The sequence below is a fragment of the Ovis aries genome, chromosome 12 (assembly GCF_016772045.2).
Source record: "Ovis aries strain OAR_USU_Benz2616 breed Rambouillet chromosome 12, ARS-UI_Ramb_v3.0, whole genome shotgun sequence".
Classification (NCBI taxonomy): Eukaryota; Metazoa; Chordata; class Mammalia; order Artiodactyla; family Bovidae; genus Ovis; species Ovis aries.
Genome location: NC_056065.1, coordinates 14,798,237 through 14,816,362, shown reverse-complemented (window position 1 = coordinate 14,816,362; position 18,126 = coordinate 14,798,237). Strand labels below are relative to the sequence as shown.

General features: G+C 36.4%; 1 protein-coding gene across 1 annotated transcript in view; it reads right to left on the bottom strand.

Moving 5' to 3' along the window:
* Positions 1 to 4,780: 4,780 nt before the first annotated feature.
* The window catches only part of LOC121816115 (BMP/retinoic acid-inducible neural-specific protein 3-like), a 28,605-nt gene continuing 15,259 nt past the window's right edge, over positions 4,781 to 18,126 (bottom strand). Inside the window, exon 3 of the mRNA XM_042229543.2 lies at positions 4,781 to 5,576. Coding sequence (XP_042085477.1) covers positions 5,044 to 5,576 — 533 coding nt within the window. The 3' untranslated portion in view covers positions 4,781 to 5,043. The remainder of the gene's footprint in view (positions 5,577 to 18,126) is intronic.

Here is an 18,126-nt window from a genome sequence, read left to right as displayed (position 1 = left end):
TACATTTCAAAGTCACAAATTACTTCTATGTAAAATGATTAAGCTGATTTCAGTTTTCTGTAGTAAATAGCTAATTTTATTAGGCTTCCCTGGTGGCTCAGCTGTAAAGAATCCACCTTCAATGCAGAAGCCACAGGAGATGGGGGTTTGATCCCTGGGTGGGGAAGATCCCATGGAGGAGGGCATGGCAACCCACTCAAATTTTCCTGCCTCGAGAAAACCATGGACATGGACATAGGAGACTGGCAGACTACAGTCCATGAGGTCTCATAGATTCAGACACGACTGAAGCAACTAAGGACATGCACACATACAGTTAATTTTAAAGTGTATTACTGCTAGCATTTTGAGTGTCATAGCCTGTATTTTTGCTACAATTTTTTTAAGGGCTCATATTTTCCTATTTATTTATTGTTGCACTTTGAAGATGCTTTCAGAACTCTTGATACCATTTTAATGGTGACTGAAGGGAGAGGTTAAGTTAGAAACCTGGGATCAGTTCACCAGGTTACCACAAAATCCTTGAATTCACTATGCTCTCTGAACACTGCTTTAAAACATTATGTAGTATGGTTTTATTTGACAGTTATACTGTAAAATCATAGAATGAAATAGTACTTCAGTCATTAAATAATCATTGAATCTTCTGATTGCCAGCCCATGAGATAATTTCAAATGTGGAATTTTTGCTTTGGATTGAATTTCATTTACGTTTACTAATTTACCAAACTTGGCTGCATGTCCTCGTATCAAATAATTTGACATGGATATTTTAATTTATTAGTCATTCATAGCTCATTAAAATAGTTAATGTTGCTTTCATATAAAAAATGGAGATGTTTGTAAAAATTTTCAGCTAAGAAAATTTTCCAGATATTAGAGTATTATACAGTGATTAAATTATAATATATATGTCTATCTCTAGGAAAGCCTGGAGGTAGAAACATAACTGTGATGACAGAGATTGAGAAGAGGAAAGTAGAAGGTTGATAGCTGTAGAAAAGTAGCTCAGTAAACTCTCAGGTTTTAAAAATTCAGATGAGGGGCTTCCTTTGTGTTCCAGTGGTTAAGAATATGCTTTGCAATGCAAAGTATGGTTAGGGAACTGGATGCAACTAAACCCATGCTCTACAACTACTGGACTCCTCAGGCCATAGCTAGAAAAACTGTGTGCCACAGTGAAAGATCCTGCAAGACCTGACACCACCAAATAAATAAATACAAATTTTAAAAAATATCAGATGATTGCACTATTATTGCCAAAGAATATCACAAGCTTAACATCTGTGACTCTGATGTTTCAATTATAAGCACCTTATTTATGGCCAGGTGATGCATAGGGAAGATGCATTTTTCCTAAAGAATTATTATTCTAGTTAAATGCTGTAGGAAACAAATCAGAATGAAGTTGTTTTTAGTTTCTCTAAGGCTGATTTTTTGGTAGGTTCTTTTCAATTGTCACATGGATTTGGAAGACATCTATGTAGCTTCTTAAAATCTTAAGCCAAGTTTATTATTTAAAAGTTATATTTTCTACTGGATTTCTGAAACTTTCAACTTTCCATCCAGGTGAATTCCTATATTCTATAATTCCCACTTAACAAACATATATATATATATATATATATATATATATATATATATAGTTTTATTTTGCTCTTACATTTTTAAAAATTATTTATTTTCTAGATCTGTTCAAACTGGAGATCTTAAATAACCTCCATAAAGAAAGAAGGAAGCATAGTTACAAAAAGGGGACATACCTGATTAGAGGGCAATACACAGACCTGATTCCTTCCAATATATTTCTATATTCTGAAGAGTCATCACAAAAATTTTAAAAAAGAGGAGGAAAGGAAAATCAACTTTCTGGCACTATTTAAATCAGGGAAGACCATCAGCCATTTCAGAAATTTTTTTGAGCTGACAGTGATCACTGATTAACTTGCAAAAAGTCAACTTGGGACAGGAACAGGAAAGCAAGTCAAATTTATGACAGTGATCAAAAAAAATCTAGAGCAATATGAGATGTTTCTGGAAACAAAATATATTCTCAATACATTTTTGAATTTTCAGAATTTCAAATTTCACTGAATTTTTTAAGGTCAATTAACTGCTAATTTAGAAGCTTACATTAGAAATATCAAAAATGAAATCAAATGTTGTCTTTTAAAATATGATTTTTCAATTTTTGGTCTAAGTAAGATTTTGAATAAAATTATTTTTATTAAAAATTTTCAAAATCATAAATCATTTTTCCCATATGTTGACAAACAAATGTTGAATTAAGTAGATTTTATATTGTCTATTGCTTGTTGACTTTACTGGTAGCATATGAGAAACATAAATATTAAAAGATGTTGATCACTTATCCTTTAAATCTGTGTAGTGCTTTAGAATCTGCTTGGTAGGTTTACTTACACTGTAGTCATATTATTCATGTGTTAGACCCAACAGTCAGAGAAAGACATTCATATTACTTTTCCATTTTCAAGGGAAAAATGCAGTCAGAGATACTGAATATTCACTGAGGTTGTTACCAAGGCAGAATGAAGATGATTAATCATCTTTCAATAGCCTTCTGTGGCAACACATGTCAAATCTCAGGATAAATCCCTATCCACCCTAGCCAGGTATATCCTTACCTTTAGCCATAGGAGCTTCTCTATCATAAGCCTGTCAGCACAGAGTGAGCTGAGCAATAAGTAGGATTGCTGACATTTTGCTTAGGTTCCAAGAAAGGTTGCTGTTCTGAGTCCACTGGTGACTGCATACATTGCTCAGGTGGTTTCTGAGATCAGTGGCTTTGGACATCTGGGCCTCCCAAATGCTTCTGGAAAAAGTCTTAGTTGCAATTCTGACTTTTATAGCAAATGTCTTTTTAAATATATGGTCTATCTATATTCAATAAGCTTGGTCATTTTGTGGGTGATCAATTTTGGATGATACATTCTGGTTTATTTAATTACTCCAGTGTACTGTGAAGGTATGTGTTTTATAACGATTTAGACCTCAATATTATAAACGATTCTTGTTTCACCATAAACCTGTCCATGTAATGAGATTAAATACAGAGATAGGATGGTTCATTTAAAGCTCAGTGGTACATTGAAAAGAAGACAATTCATTCCAGAAAAGTTGTGTTGGTAGGCTGATTTTTTATATTATTGGTTTGTGATCTTGGGGAATTTGACAAACCATTCTGAGCCTCTGTTTGTTTTTCTTCCACCAAGAAAATGGGAATGATAATCTATAGCTTAGTGTTGTCAGAATTAAATAAAAAGTATATCTGCTATGATATCAGAAAAATGGTGTTAAATAATTGTGTATATTTTCAGTTGATTTATTGATAATAGTAAAAGTAAGGGAAAAAAAATCAGATGATTAAAGAAAGAAAATCAGTTATCCAGGCAAGGGTTAGAAGGCTATGCCATACTTATGGTGACTGAATTGGTATGTGATGTCTGAGCTACCTTTTCTTAAAATGCTTTGGAAACTGAACAGCTTAAGGATCCAAAATGTGGATGTGATGTTTTCATCATCAATCTTACTATGTTCAGTCATGTCATAGGTTCTCTTCTTTGTGCTCTGAGAAATAACTTCATGACCTCAACAGGAAACCTGGGCTGGACAGTGCATTGGTTAACATTATAAGAAATGTTTATGAAATATTTAAACAAGAGCAGTGATATGATCATCACCATACTTTACAAACATATTCATATATCTAAACAAAAATGCAACTTAAGTTCATTAGATAAAAAACATTAATTATATATCTAAAAGTGTATGTGATAAGTCCCTTTAGTTGTGTCCAACTCTGAGACCCTATGGACTATAGCATGCCAGGTTCCACTGTCCGTGGGATTCTCCAGGCAAGAATATTGGAGTGAGTTGTCATGGCCTCCTCCAGAGGATCTTCCTGACTCAGAGATTGAACCTGCATCTCTTATGTCTCCTGCATTGGCAGGCAGGTTCTTTACCATTAGAGCCACCTGGGAAGCCCCACATATCTGATATTACTTACTGGTAATATGGAATTTCAACCAAAAAATTTGGACTAAAAATAGTTTGTATTGAAAGAATTTGCACTTCAAAATATATTTTAATAATACTAGCTTCTATGAGAGGAAAAAAATGTCTATTTACACTTGAACTAGTTATTTGACCATTTATTTTACACCAGCACATTACAATTTATGATTTCTAGAAATGTTATCTTATTGACATTGCTAAAGTACTGGAATAACTAGGCTTTTAGTATTTGAAATGAAAATGAGTGTTTAGAGTATGCTGATTGTTGGTTATTAGAATGTAGAAAGAGAATGACTAAGTTGCCGAGGAAATGAAGGCTTTACTTTCTCCATGATGTGCTTATAAGCACAGTGACTTTCTGTGTGTTTGCTAGAATGTTTGGATATTTAGTTGAGAAATAAGTTGTCTGTTTATTTAAATAATGATGGTGTCTGGTTTATAAATATAGGTAATAAAGCACCACCATTATGCTGTTAACCATAAAAATACAACTGAATCCTAGGCATTCTACCTAGTTGGGTTTTCCCTAAAGGCTTTTGAAAGGAACTGTCAAATGTTTCAATTAAAAAATCTTGGGAATTTTCCCCAGGTTCTAACAAGCTATATCAAAATAGAACTCACTTCATGGAAAAAAGGAATCCCACAGCATTTCTTTTTAATAACTGTTCAGCTACAAAATTTTATTGGTATCTTTTTATGTTCCCTCTAGAGGATGTAATGCACAAAAGCATTGCCACGGAACATATAAAATTACAAATGAAATTTATTGTAAAAAGTAGAATGTCTTCTAGACTGGTGTCAGTATTTATTTCATTCAGAAACCAAAACTGCAGTATAATATATTCATTGTCAGCAAGTCCATGTGTGTAAATTGCCATCCAATGTTATTGACGGATATAAGACAGATATTGAAAAGACAATTTAAAGGTACTCTTCCAAACATAAACTGTTCCACAAAAGCACTGTAAAAACTCCTTCAAGATTTTGGGTTGTGCTTCACATGTATGGTTAACTACATAATTTGGTCGTGTCATAATCCACTGTGTTTGGCAATTTGGCATTAAACGCCTGCAGAGCAGATTGGATTCTCACCACCTCACTAGTAGACAGCTTGAGTCTATGACGAAGCAAGCAAGAGAAGAGATCTAGACGACGCTGACCAGGTGGGGAGAGTTTATTTACACGGTCTCTTATCTCTAGAAGCTGCAAAAGTGCTGAGTCCTGGGATCCCTGAGTGTAGGGGTAGTCCAGCTGCAGAATCAGGTCCCGGATGGCTTCCGGGTCAAAGTGCATGCTGTAGCCAAACACTTGAATGTTATTGATTTTCATATAACCCAGGTTCCGAGATGGGTCAATAAACTCCAGGGGTTCGTAGTAGATGCTCTCGTTGCCGTTGGGGCCGTTTGACTTGATGCGACTCCTCAGGTAGATGTGCACGGTCTCAAAAAACGTCTTCCACTTGTTCCCTAGAGTCAGCGACCAGTTGTAACACTGCAGGGGGAGGTCCAGCTTAGTCCGTTCCCAGTTTTTATTGCTACTTTCTCACAGGAATAATGGAAATGTTGAATGACCTAAGTTAGTAAAGGGCTTCCCAGGTAGTGCTAGTGGTAAAGAACCCATCTACCAATGCAGGAGACAAGAGATGGGAGTTTGCTCTCTGGGTAGGGAAGATCTCCTGGAGGAGGAAATGACAACCCACTCCAGTATTTTTGCCTGGAGAGTCCCGTGGACAGAGGAGCCTGGAGGGGTACAGTCCATAGGGTGGCAAAGAGTCAACATGACTCAAGTGACTTAGCGCTAAAGTTAGTAATATCTTCCATATTAAGTTCTTTTTTTTTAATTTTTTTATTTTTTCATTTATTTATTTTTAGTTTTTTATTTTTTAAATTTTAAAATCTTTAATTCTTACATGCATTCCCAAACATGAACCCCCCTCCCACCTCCCTCCCCATAACATCTTTCTGGGTCATCCCCATGCACCAGCCCCAAGCATGCTGCATCCTGCGTCAGACATAGACTGGCGATTCAATTCACATGATAGTATACATGTTAGAATGTCATTCTCCCAAATCATCCCACCCTCTCCCTCTCCCTCTGAGTCCAAAAGTCCGTTATACACATCTGTGTCTCTTTCCCTGTCTTGCATACAGGGTCGTCATTGCCATCTTCCTAAATTCCATATATATGTGTTAGTATACTGTATTGGTGTTTTTCTTTCTGGCTTACTTCACTCTGTATAATCGGCTCCAGTTTCATCCATCTCATCAGAACTGATTCAAATGAATTCTTTTTAATGGCTGAGTAATACTCCATTGTGTATATGTACCACAGCTTTCTTATCCATTCATCTGCTGATGGACATCTAGGTTGTTTCCATGTCCTGGCTATTATAAACAGTGCTGCGATGAACATTGGGGTACATGTGTCTCTTTCAATTCTGGTTTCCTCGGTGTGTATGCCCAGAAGTGGGATTGCTGGGTCATAAAGATCATACACCATGACCAAGTGGGCTTTATCCCAGGGATGCAAGGATTCTTCAATATCCGCAAATCAATCAATGTAATTCACCACATTAACAAATTGAAAAATAAAAACCATATGATTATCTCAATAGATGCAGAGAAGGCCTTTGACAAAATTCAACATCCATTTATGATAAAAACTCTCCAGAAAGCAGGAATAGAAGGAACATTCCTCAACATAATAAAAGCTATCTATGACAAACCCACAGCAAACATTATCCTCAATGGTGAAAAATTGAAAGCATTTCCCCTAAAGTCAGGAACAAGACAAGGGTGTCCACTTTCACCGCTACTATTCAACATAGTTCTGGAAGTTTTGGCCACAGCAATCAGAGCAGAAAAAGAAATAAAAGGAATCCAAATTGGAAAAGAAGAAGTAAAACTCTCACTGTTTGCAGATGACATGATCCTCTACATGGAAAACCCTAAAGACTCCACCAGAAAATTACTAGAGCTAATCAATGAATATAGTAAAGTTGCAGGATATAAAATCAACACACAGAAATCCCTTGCATTCCTATACACGAATAATGAGAAAGTAGAAAAAGAAATTAAGGAAAAAATCCCATTCACCATTGCAACGAAAAGAATAAAATACTTAGGAATATATCTACCTAAAGAAACTAAAGACCTATATATAGAAAACTATAAAACACTGATGAAAGAAATCAAAGAGGACACTAATAGATGGAGAAATATACCATGTTCATGGATTGGAAGAATCGATATAGTGAAAATGAGTATACTACCCAAAGCAACTTACAAATTCAATGCAATCCCTATCAAGCTACCAGCCACATTTTTCACAGAACTAGAACAAATAATTTCAAGATTTGTATGGAAATACAAAAAACCTCGAATAGCCAAAGCAATCTTGAGAAAGAAGAATGGAACTGGAGGAATCAACTTGCCTGACTTCAGGCTCTACTACAAAGCCACAGTCATCAAGACAGTATGGTACTGGCACAAAGACAGACATATAGATCAATGGAACAAAATAGAAAGCCCAGAGATAAATCCACACACATATGGACACCTTATCTTTGACAAAGGAGGCAAGAATATACAATGGAGTAAAGACAATCTCTTTAACAAGTGGTGCTGGGAAAACTGGTCAACCACTTGTAAAAGAATGAAACTAGATCACTTTCTAACACCGCACACATATTAAGTTCTTGTGAGAAATAGTTGGCCTCAGCCTGGCTGCATGTGTTTTGACTATTGTACAGAGCATGTGTCACAGTAGACACCAAAAATTGTATATTTCTTGGTGTTTTTTATGCCTTTCCAGTATTGATTATTCAGTACATATAAGGTTTTCTGCAAATTGTATATATTGTACCCAATCCTTTAGACATTACATTGCTACCATTTAAATAATTTGTATATGCAGTAAAATATAGATATGAATGTGTAAATAATCAGTCAGAACAGTTTATTATCACATTCAGAACAATATTAGAGTTATATATTCATTTTTGGTCCTTGCTCATTCTCCTATTGTGATATAACAGTTTTTTTTTTTTTAAGGAAGCTCTTCCCTGTTTTTTTTTTTTTTCCAAATAAATTGAATAACTCCTTTATTCCTACTCATAATATTTACTTATTTTTATTCATAGTGCCTTTTTCCACTTAAAACGTTATATCATGTACTTACTTGTTTATACTCCATTTATCCCATTAAGTATAATATTCAACTTGCCAAAATCATATATACTTTGGTTGCAGCTTTAGATCTTGGGCCTAGCAGAATGCTGGGAGATCACAATGCTCTAATACTTAATGAAACTAGATAAAATCCACAGACAAAGGAACATTTTCTCAATGTGCATATTTTTCAGTGAAAAGTTAAAGCACCAAACTTCATATTTCATACCATTGTGAAGACCTAACTCCCGAGATGCAGGAGGTGGAGTTACGCAACATATTCTTGACATCTGCACAATTAAATCTATATAAAAATCTCAGTAAATGTATATTTTAAAAACTTTCTTTTCCAGAGTCCCTAAATGCAACTGTTTTCTATAGACCTGGAATAGAAGGTAAAACCTAATTAAGTTCAACAAAAACACAAAATATTTTCCTCCTAATTGTCTCTTGCACTGAAAAAACACTAACTGGGAAACTACACCTATTAAAATCATTTCTAACTTTCCCAAGATACTTTAAAAATAAGTTCTTAGAAAACTCTCCCAGGAGGCTGCCCAGGGGTTATGAAATAGCAATGATTGGCACTTGGTTAGCCATACAACTATGTAAGCATCTCTTCTCTTCTCCTCTGGTTCCTTGTTTTCTTGCTGTGCAATATATATATATATATACATACACATATATATATATATACACACACACACATATGCAAAAACTTTCTTTTTCTGACTGAGGAAATAGCTTGATTCATGATTTCTGTATTTAGTCTCAGAATCCAGAAATTATTACTGACTTGTTATCTGCAGTTACTGATATATTTATTTAATCAATTCACTCTCAATGAATTAATCTCTCTCGTTACCTCCTTTCTTTTTCTCTTTCTCTCTTTTCCCTCCCTTCCATTCTATCCTTCTTTCTTTCTTCCTTATTTCTGTATTTTCTTTCTCTCTGTAGCCCTATTTATATCTATCAAATATAAAGCATATAAAATATATACCCTATCTGGATTGAACATTATATTTTCTTCCCTAGAATCAAAGCATAAATTCTCTGAGCCAATCCATGTCTTACTGTAAGCTCTCATTGTGTTTCCAAATCATAAGGACAAACCAAAAAAATGAAATAGATAGACCCAAGTCTGTAGACAGAGCTCACAAAACTAGGGTGTCATAGAAAGACTCATTTGGACACTTTAGAAAAGCAATGACTTTTTCAGCCTTTTCCAATTCTTTTCACATCCCCCACAGATGCATTATTGAAGGAATGCATTACTGAAGGTTCGTGGGTTTCAGCTTGTCATGTATGAATACTGACAACTCAGGTAGGCTGTCAGAGCTCCTGTTCCCTAGGACAGAAGAGCTTACACGTGTTTCCTTCCTTGCTGTTTCTTGTCCTTTATTCCCTATTACCTATGTTTTTACTTCTTTAATTACTTCATAGGTAGGGAATAGATTTTTAAAGTAACAAAATTCAATAATCATTCATTGCTACTTGTAAAACCTTGTGAAGGCAGTGTTCAAAAAATAGAAAATGGAGCAAATTTCACGTTTGTACATGGGTTTTCACTTTATCCAAAAGAACATGTAGTTCTTTTTTTTTTTTTTTCTGACAAAGTAAACTTTAACTGTAGTTTTAAAATTTAAACTTAAAGTTTTGAAGAGAAATATATTCCACATTAAAGAAGCCTGGTATGCTGCATCCATGGGGTTACAAAGAGTCGGACACAGCAGCGACTAAACTTTACTGAAGTATTTTTTTAAAACTCCCTTTCTTTTATGTTGTTGCTCAGTTGCTAAGTCATGTCTGACTCTTTGTGACTCTATGGACCATAGCATGCCAGGCTTCACTGTCCTTCACTGTCTCCCAGAGTTTGGTCAAACTTATGTCCATTGAGTCTGTGATACTATCTAACATCTCATCCTCTGTCACACCCTTCTCCTTTTGCCTTCAATCTGTCCTAGGATCAGGGTCTTTTCCAGTGAGTTGGCTCTTCACATCAGGTGGCCAATGTATTGGAGCTTCAGCTTCAGCATTAGTCTTTCTAGTGAATATTCAGGGTTGATTTCCTTTTAGGATTGACTAGTCTGAGTTCCTTGCTGTCCAAGGAACTCTCATGAGTCTTCTCCAGCACCACAATTCAAAAGCATCAATCTTTTCTTTTATACCTAAGTATTAAAACAAAGTAATGCCATATTTTTATTCTCATACATAACTTTTTTTCTCATAAACTATTTAGGGTCTACTGGGGTTAGGTTTAGAAGATGCAGTTTGAAAGATGAACTCCTGGCAGGCAAGTAAATCCTTTGTTGCTTTTTATCAAACATGTGGCATTGTTTCTAATAATTACTTAATAGCACTTCAAAAAATATTTACTAAGCAAAGGAAATAGGAAAGAAAAGGGAGAGAAGGAGTAAAGGGAGGGAGAGAATATAAATTAAAGTGAAGGAACTGTACAAATTATAGAAGCATAGAAGAAAGAACATTAAAGTCAATGAATTGATAAGGACAATTACATGAAGTGATTCAAGGGGTTTAAAAACTCCTTATCTATCAGGAAGTAAGTACATTTGAAACTAATTTCTAAAAAAACAAACAAAAAAAGACACTTTTATGTGATAGCGTTACAAAAAGAAAATACCTTCCAGAGTTAAGTTAAACTTTTGGAAAAAAAATATAATTAGTTAAAAGCCTATAGCATGTTTATATTTGAGAAATCAGGTACAAACCAAGGTGAGATTAGACATAAGTTTGGTTCTGTTGTCTCTGTTCACCGACAACATTCTTTCTTTCTTTCTTCATGAAAGAATTTTTTTTTAATGTAGATCCTTTTTAAAGCCTTTATTGAATTTGTGACAATATTGTTTCTGTTTTATTTATTTATTTTTTGTGTTTTGGGCCAGGAGACATAGGGGAATCTTAGCTCCCAATGAGGGATTAAACCCCACACCTCTAGCATTAGAAGACGAAGTCTTAACCGCTGGACCACCAGGGAATTCCTTCTCTGTGTATTTAAAATCTGTTCTTCTCCACAGAACATACATTATGTGAGTGTCGAAAGAGCGCTAGACCAGAAGTATGAACACTGGATTTCTAGGACAGTCTTTACCTGGTGACTGGGGACAAGCCACTTTAGTCTCTTTGAGAGAAGACTTTAGAATTCAAAGAAACACTGGTTCAGATTTTGATTCCGCATGACGCTGGGGAATGTGTACAGCTTTCTGAACCTCAGAAGCTCACCCTCAGTTTGCCTGTTGCCCTATTGTCAGGAGGAAATGATGTAACAACTCCCATCGTCACAGAGCCCCCACACATGGTAGCTGCCAACAATGCAACAATAAGAATGAAATGCTAGTAGTAAAATATTGTTGTTATGAAGAATATCAAAGAAGATATTGTCTTGGCCTTGTAGTTTTGAATGATGTTGCCAACTAAAAATTGGCACGTGCCATCTGCCTCTACAAGGACTAAGTCACTAGTCACTGCAGCCACTGATCTTCAACACCCCCCTCATTCAGGAATGAGGCATCTATGCCCTGGGAAAAACTGGCAGAACAGACCTTTAGATAGTTAGATATTTTCAAAAGAAGATTCTATAGGCCCAACTCTTACATCTCCTCATATGTAGAAAAGCACTAAAGTCATTCAAGATGGCATCTGTTCTTCATTACAAGCAGCAAGCTTAGGCCAAAATGTATGCTTGACTGCATGGACTTCCTTATCTAAAATTATATATAACACTGACCTCCCCTCCTACCTCTTCAGAGCAGCTCTCAGAGTTATCTGAAATGCTATCTCCCAGACTATTAGTCCTCATTTTGCTCCAAATCAAATAAACTCACACCTCTCACCTTTCACATTCTCTTTCCATCAGCAGTGTTTAGTGGGATTGGTAAAATAGATTCCTGGACCCCACTCCAGACATATTATATGAATCCCTAGAAGCAGGGCCCAGGAAGCTCTTTTGAAAATATCCAGCCCCAAAGACAAAGCCAGTGTGGTCAAAGCAAAGAGCATTGCACTAAAAGAGCTGTATGTACAGAGGACTTGGTAGGAAGGGTCTTATTTTCAGGAACTAAATGAAAGCCTGTAGAGCTGAAGCGGAGAGTATATCAATGCAGTATTAGACTGTGAACTTAGTAGTGGCCAGATAAGGCAGAATTTTGTTTTGGTTTTAAATTTATTCTGTGTGCAGTAAAGAGTGGCAAACGGATTTAGGCAAGAGTCAATGAAGTCACTCAGTTGTGTCCGACTCTTTGTGACCCCATAGACTGCAGCCTACCAGGCTTCTCTGTCCATGGGAATTTCCAGGCAAGAGTACTGGAGTGGATTGACATTTCCTTCTCCAAGGCATCTTCACAACCTAGGGATTGAACCCGGGTCTCCTGCATTGCCGGCAGATGCTTTACTGTCTGAGCCACCAAGGAAGCCCCATGCACATATTTAGCAACTATCTTTCTCTTTATGGACTTCCCTGGTGGCTCAGCTGGTAAAGAATCTGCCTGCAATGCAGGAAGCCTGGGTTTGATCCCTGGGTGGGGAAGATCCCCTGGAGAAAGGAACGGCTACTCACTCCAGTTTTCTGGCCTGGAGAATTCCATGGACTGTATAGTCTTTGGGGTCACAAAGAGTTGGACATGACTGAGTGACTTTCACTTCACTTTCTCTTTGTATTATACCAATAGTATTTCATTTTAATTAAAATAAAACATGCAGTCTCAGAGAACTGGTATATACACAGACACTGTTCTATATGAAAATTAACAACCACAGTAGCTATTAGGGGCTCCTTAGGGCTTTCCAGGTGGTGCTAGTGGTAAAGAATCTGTCTGCCAATGCAGGAGACGCAAGAGACAGGTTTGATCCCTGGATCAGGAAATCCTCTGGAGAAGGATGTGGCAACCTGCTCCAGGATTCTTGCCTAGAGAATTCCATGGACAGAGGAGCCTGACAGTAAACAGTCCATGGGTTTGCACAGAGTCAGACATGACTGAGTGGGCACTCACACACAGAAATACCAGGTAGCCATGAACCTTTAAGAACATGTCCAGAAGAAGACAAAGAGAAGTTAAAATGTCTGTATAGCAGCAGACAGCTTTGAATTAATATACATTTGGGGCCTTGTGTCCACAATGTATGCTAAATTTGCAAGCCCTAAAATAGCAATTTTGGGCATACACACACAGAACAAAAAGTGAAGGTGAAAGTTGCATCCAACTCTTTGCGACCCCATGGACTATACAGTCCATGGAATTCTTCTTGCAGTTCTACTGGAGTGTGTAGCTATTCCTTTCTCCAGGGGATCTTCTCAACCCAGGGATCGAAACCAGGTCTCCTGCATTGCAGGTGGATTTTTACCAGCTGAGCCACCAGAGAAGTCCAAGAATAAAGGTAATCTATCCTTTCTCCAGTGTATCTTCCTGACCCAGGAATCAAACTGGGGTTACCTACATTGCAGGCAGATTCTTTACCAGCTGAGCTACCAGGGAAATAAACCAAAACCCTAAAGACTACTTTTAGAATTCTACTCTGTTACAGTTACATTAATAAATTATTTACTGAATTACCCTCATATCATGGGCCAGTCACTTTGTTATTTTTAATCCTTCAACAGTAGATGTAAAATTTAAACCCATTTTACAATTTGAGAAATACATAGAGTCATAGTTTCAACAGCTTTCATATTTATATATATATGTACTAGGTATTACAATGAAAAAGGACTCAAACCAAATCTCATTTTTAATGTGTGTCTAATAGTAAGGAAAAATGAGTTAAGGAAAGATATCCATTTATTGTCATACTGGAAAGCATCAAAGATAAAGCATCAAATTTAAAAGATAACTTTATTTTTTTTACTTAATCTGTTCTGTTTATTCATTAAATTATTATATAAAATTAGGTACCTGAGTTACAGCCCACTCTATTGACTTCAATCATCTTTTGGGAGCTAAACTATCAGTGAACCTTATTTTCCTTGAGTCAGATGGAATTTGGAATGAAATATATGCTGTTGTAAGAATTAAAGGGAAATTGCAAGAAAATCCAGTAAGAGTGCTTGTGCACAGAAAAAAATGATAAATAAATGTGAATGTTTACTCTTATGATGATGATTATAACTACTGTTAACCTTTCAAAGAAATAATATCATATGCAGTTTCTTTATTATAAATGCTATTTTCCTCTAAAAAGTGGAAATTTCTCTGTATTAATTTGGAAACTCAAAAATCTGAACAAACAATATTTTTCAAATTTGGGACATACATTCTGATGCATGACAGTTTGCACTGAGGTATTAGAACATATGTTGATACAAAAACAATTACCTTCTCTCACAGCTAAATCCTCTTTGAGCGCTAATAATCTTATTTCAAAGGTCCTTTTTTCCAACCTTCTAATCTTTTTTGGCTTTCCAAATCTGTGCAGTGTGGATCTGAATTTTAAAATCTAAACAACACAACTTCAGTCTATTTTTGAAGTTAAATATTATTCATTTAATTCATTATTCATTTCAGCCTTCATAAATTTGTTCTTCTTCAACCCTAATACTTTAAACTGAATAAGAATTTGGGATTAAGTGCCCACAGCCATTTAAACAGTCATAAACTGATTATTAGCGCAGTCACAGACAAATGATGCCAAATAATAGCCTGTCACTCACTCTCCCCCAGCTCTGCGGTTGTGTCCGTCTCAGCCTTGACAACAGGACCTGGGGCTCATGTTGACACATTCATCACACAATAGTCTCACTCTTGGAGATAATATCACATCCTGAGAAACAGGATATCATTGTCAAAGTTCCTTGGCTATGAGTCTCCCAAAGAAGTATCATTTATGTATATGTATACGTATATATGGGCTTCCCTGGTGGCACAGTGGTAAAGAATCTGCCTGAAATGCAGGAGCTGCAGGAGACCTGAGTTCAATCCCTGGGTGAGGAAGATCCCCTGGAGGAAGGCATGGCAACCCACTCCAGTATGCTTGCGTAGAGAATCCCATGGACAGAAGAGCTTGGTGAGCTGCAGTCCGTGGGATCACAGAGAGTCAGACACAACTGAAGTGAATAAGCACATATGTGTGTGTGTGTGTGTGTGTGTGTGTGTGTATCACGTGTATATAGATACATATCTATAAACCTATAGATGCATATATACACACACGTTTTATTTTTATGAACTTGAATTCACATATCTACTAAAACTTTCGCCTTGTAGGAGGATGATGAAAAAGTGAGTGAAGCAGTTGAAAATGTAGGTGATATTTTAAAGACAATACTAGCTGAGGTTTTTTCAAGTGCACAGTCCATTTACAGGCATTTCATTAACTCTCCCAATTCTCAACTACACCTTGAAGTACGGACTCTTGTTATCCCAATCTGTCTTTAAAGATATGAATTGTAAAAAGCTTAATTAATTAGAACTTGTAGAAGGTCAATGGCACCCCACTCTGGTAATCTTGCCTGGAAAATCCCATGGATGGAGGAGCCTGGTGGGATGCAGTGCATGGGGTTGCGAAGAGTCCGACACGACTGAGCGACTTCACTCTCACTTTTCACTTTCATGCATTGGAGAAGGAAGTGGCAACCCACTCCAGTGTTCTTGCCTGGAGAATCCCAGGGATGGGGGAGCCTGGTGGGTTGCTGTCTATGGGGTGGCACAGAGTTGGAAATGACTGAAGTGACTTAGCAGCGGCAGCAGCAGAAAGTCAACTAGCTAGTAAGTGACAAAACTCAAAGTATATCCCAGTCATTGTTACTCCTGACAATATGGGGATATAACACGAAAAGTGCTGTGTAAGTTCTGGCAGCTCTATAGTGGGGTTAATGGCAACCTCCTTCGAGGGGACTTATGCCACACCCACATACCCAGAGCCCCTGTCGCCGCAGCAGACCACTGCCGACCTATACCTCCTCAGGAGATGCCCAAACACAGTTCTGTCTCAGTCTTTGTGGGGTCCCTGGGTCCTGGTGCGCACAAGATTTGTTTGAGCCCTCTGGGCATCTCTGGCGGGAATGGCAGGAAGTGAAGAACTAAAGAGTGTCTTGATGAAAGTGAAACAGGAGAGTGAAAAAGTTGGCTTAAAGCTCACCATTCAGAAAACTAAGATCATGGCATCCAGTCCCATCACTTCATTCCAAATAGATGGAGAAACAGTGGAAACAGTGGCAGACTTTAATTTTGGGGGGCTCCAAAATCACTGCAGATGGTGACTGCAGCCATAAAATAAAAAGATGCTTACTCCTTGGAAGAAAAGTTATGAACAACCTAGACAGCACATTTTTTAAGAGACATTACTTTCCCAACAAAGGTCCATCTAGTCAAGACTATGGTTTTTCCAGTGGTCATATATGGATGTGAGAGTTGGACTATAAAGAAAGCTGAGCGCCAAAGAATTGATGCTTTTGAACTGTGGTGTTGGAGAAGATTCTTGACAGTCCCTTGGACTTCAAGGAGACCAATCAGTCCATCCTAAAGGAAATCAGTCCTGAATATTCATTGGAAGGACTGATGTTGAAGCTGAGATTCCAATATTTTGGCCACCTGATGCAAAGAGCTGACTCATTGGAAAAGACCTTGGTGCTGGGAAAGATTGAGGGCAGGAGGAGAAGGGGACAACAGAGGATGAGATGGTTGGATGGCATCACCGACTCAATGAACATGAGTTTGAGTAAACTCTAGGAGCTGGTGATGGACAGGGAGGCCTGGCATGCTGCAGTCCATGGGGTCGCAAAGTGACAGACAAGATTGAACTGAACTGAACACCAAAAGTACAAACAGTAAGAGCAAAAAGTTCTAAGTGGGACAACATCAAACCAGAAAGTTTCAGTCCAGCTAAACTGTAATTCATTTAATTGAGTAGTATACACAGAAAAATCTGCAACTGAAACATTCTGTCCACATTTGTGCTGCATTTAATAGTATAGTTAAAGAAACACCGGTAGATATGTTTTCCATCTTATGATATAAAATATGAAAAGAAAAAGGCAACATTCAGGATGTGAAATATGAGAAATACAACTCAATTATTTTACTGTATATTAAGGGAATATATTATTTTAAAAATAGAGTCTACATTTAATTTCCTCCAAATTAAAAACTGAACTATTTTGCCAATTGAATCACTTACATGATAAGTTAATAAAACTTGGAAAGTATTTATTATGTGCAAGTTCATTCTATTAAGTAGTATAATTGAGGAATATTGACACAAATGCAATGGTCTCTCCCATGTGCTTTTATAACACCCTTATTTTTATCCAGCATAATATTCATTATACCAAGTCATTATTACCCAATCGTCTGTATACTTCATTACATTATACATGCTGTGAGGGAGAAGATATATTTGTTTACTTCACCATTTTATTATCATAAAGTACCTCAATCAGGTTATAGTGTTTATGCTTAAGTTTTCACATTAAAACCTTCTGAACCTTTATTAGTCTTGAAATATGTTAATGATGAATCCAAATTTGAAAATCTAAATAATATAAATAGAAGTTTCTAAAAGTAAAATATTCATGAAGAGGCCATTTTATCTTATCCTTCATAGATCTATTCATCTCTGACCCTAATGTTTCAAACTAAATATAAATATCACATGAATGTGTAAATTAAGAACAAAAAAAGAGAAGAAGCTAAAAAAAGCATATTCAAGGCTAAATTGTGAATGTTCTTACTTGTATTCATTTATTTCTCTTTAGCATTTCATATGATTTTCTTGATATTCAGTGTGTGATAAACATTTTCAAAATTATCTTAATTTAATAATTCATAACCAATTTCTCATCAATTAAAAAAATACAATAAAATGTTTCTGTTGGATACCGAAAACTTGAAAACAAAAGGAAATTGTATTATTTAAATAATTTAACCAAATTTTAATGTTTCTATTGGTGACACTATTCATATCTAAATCATAT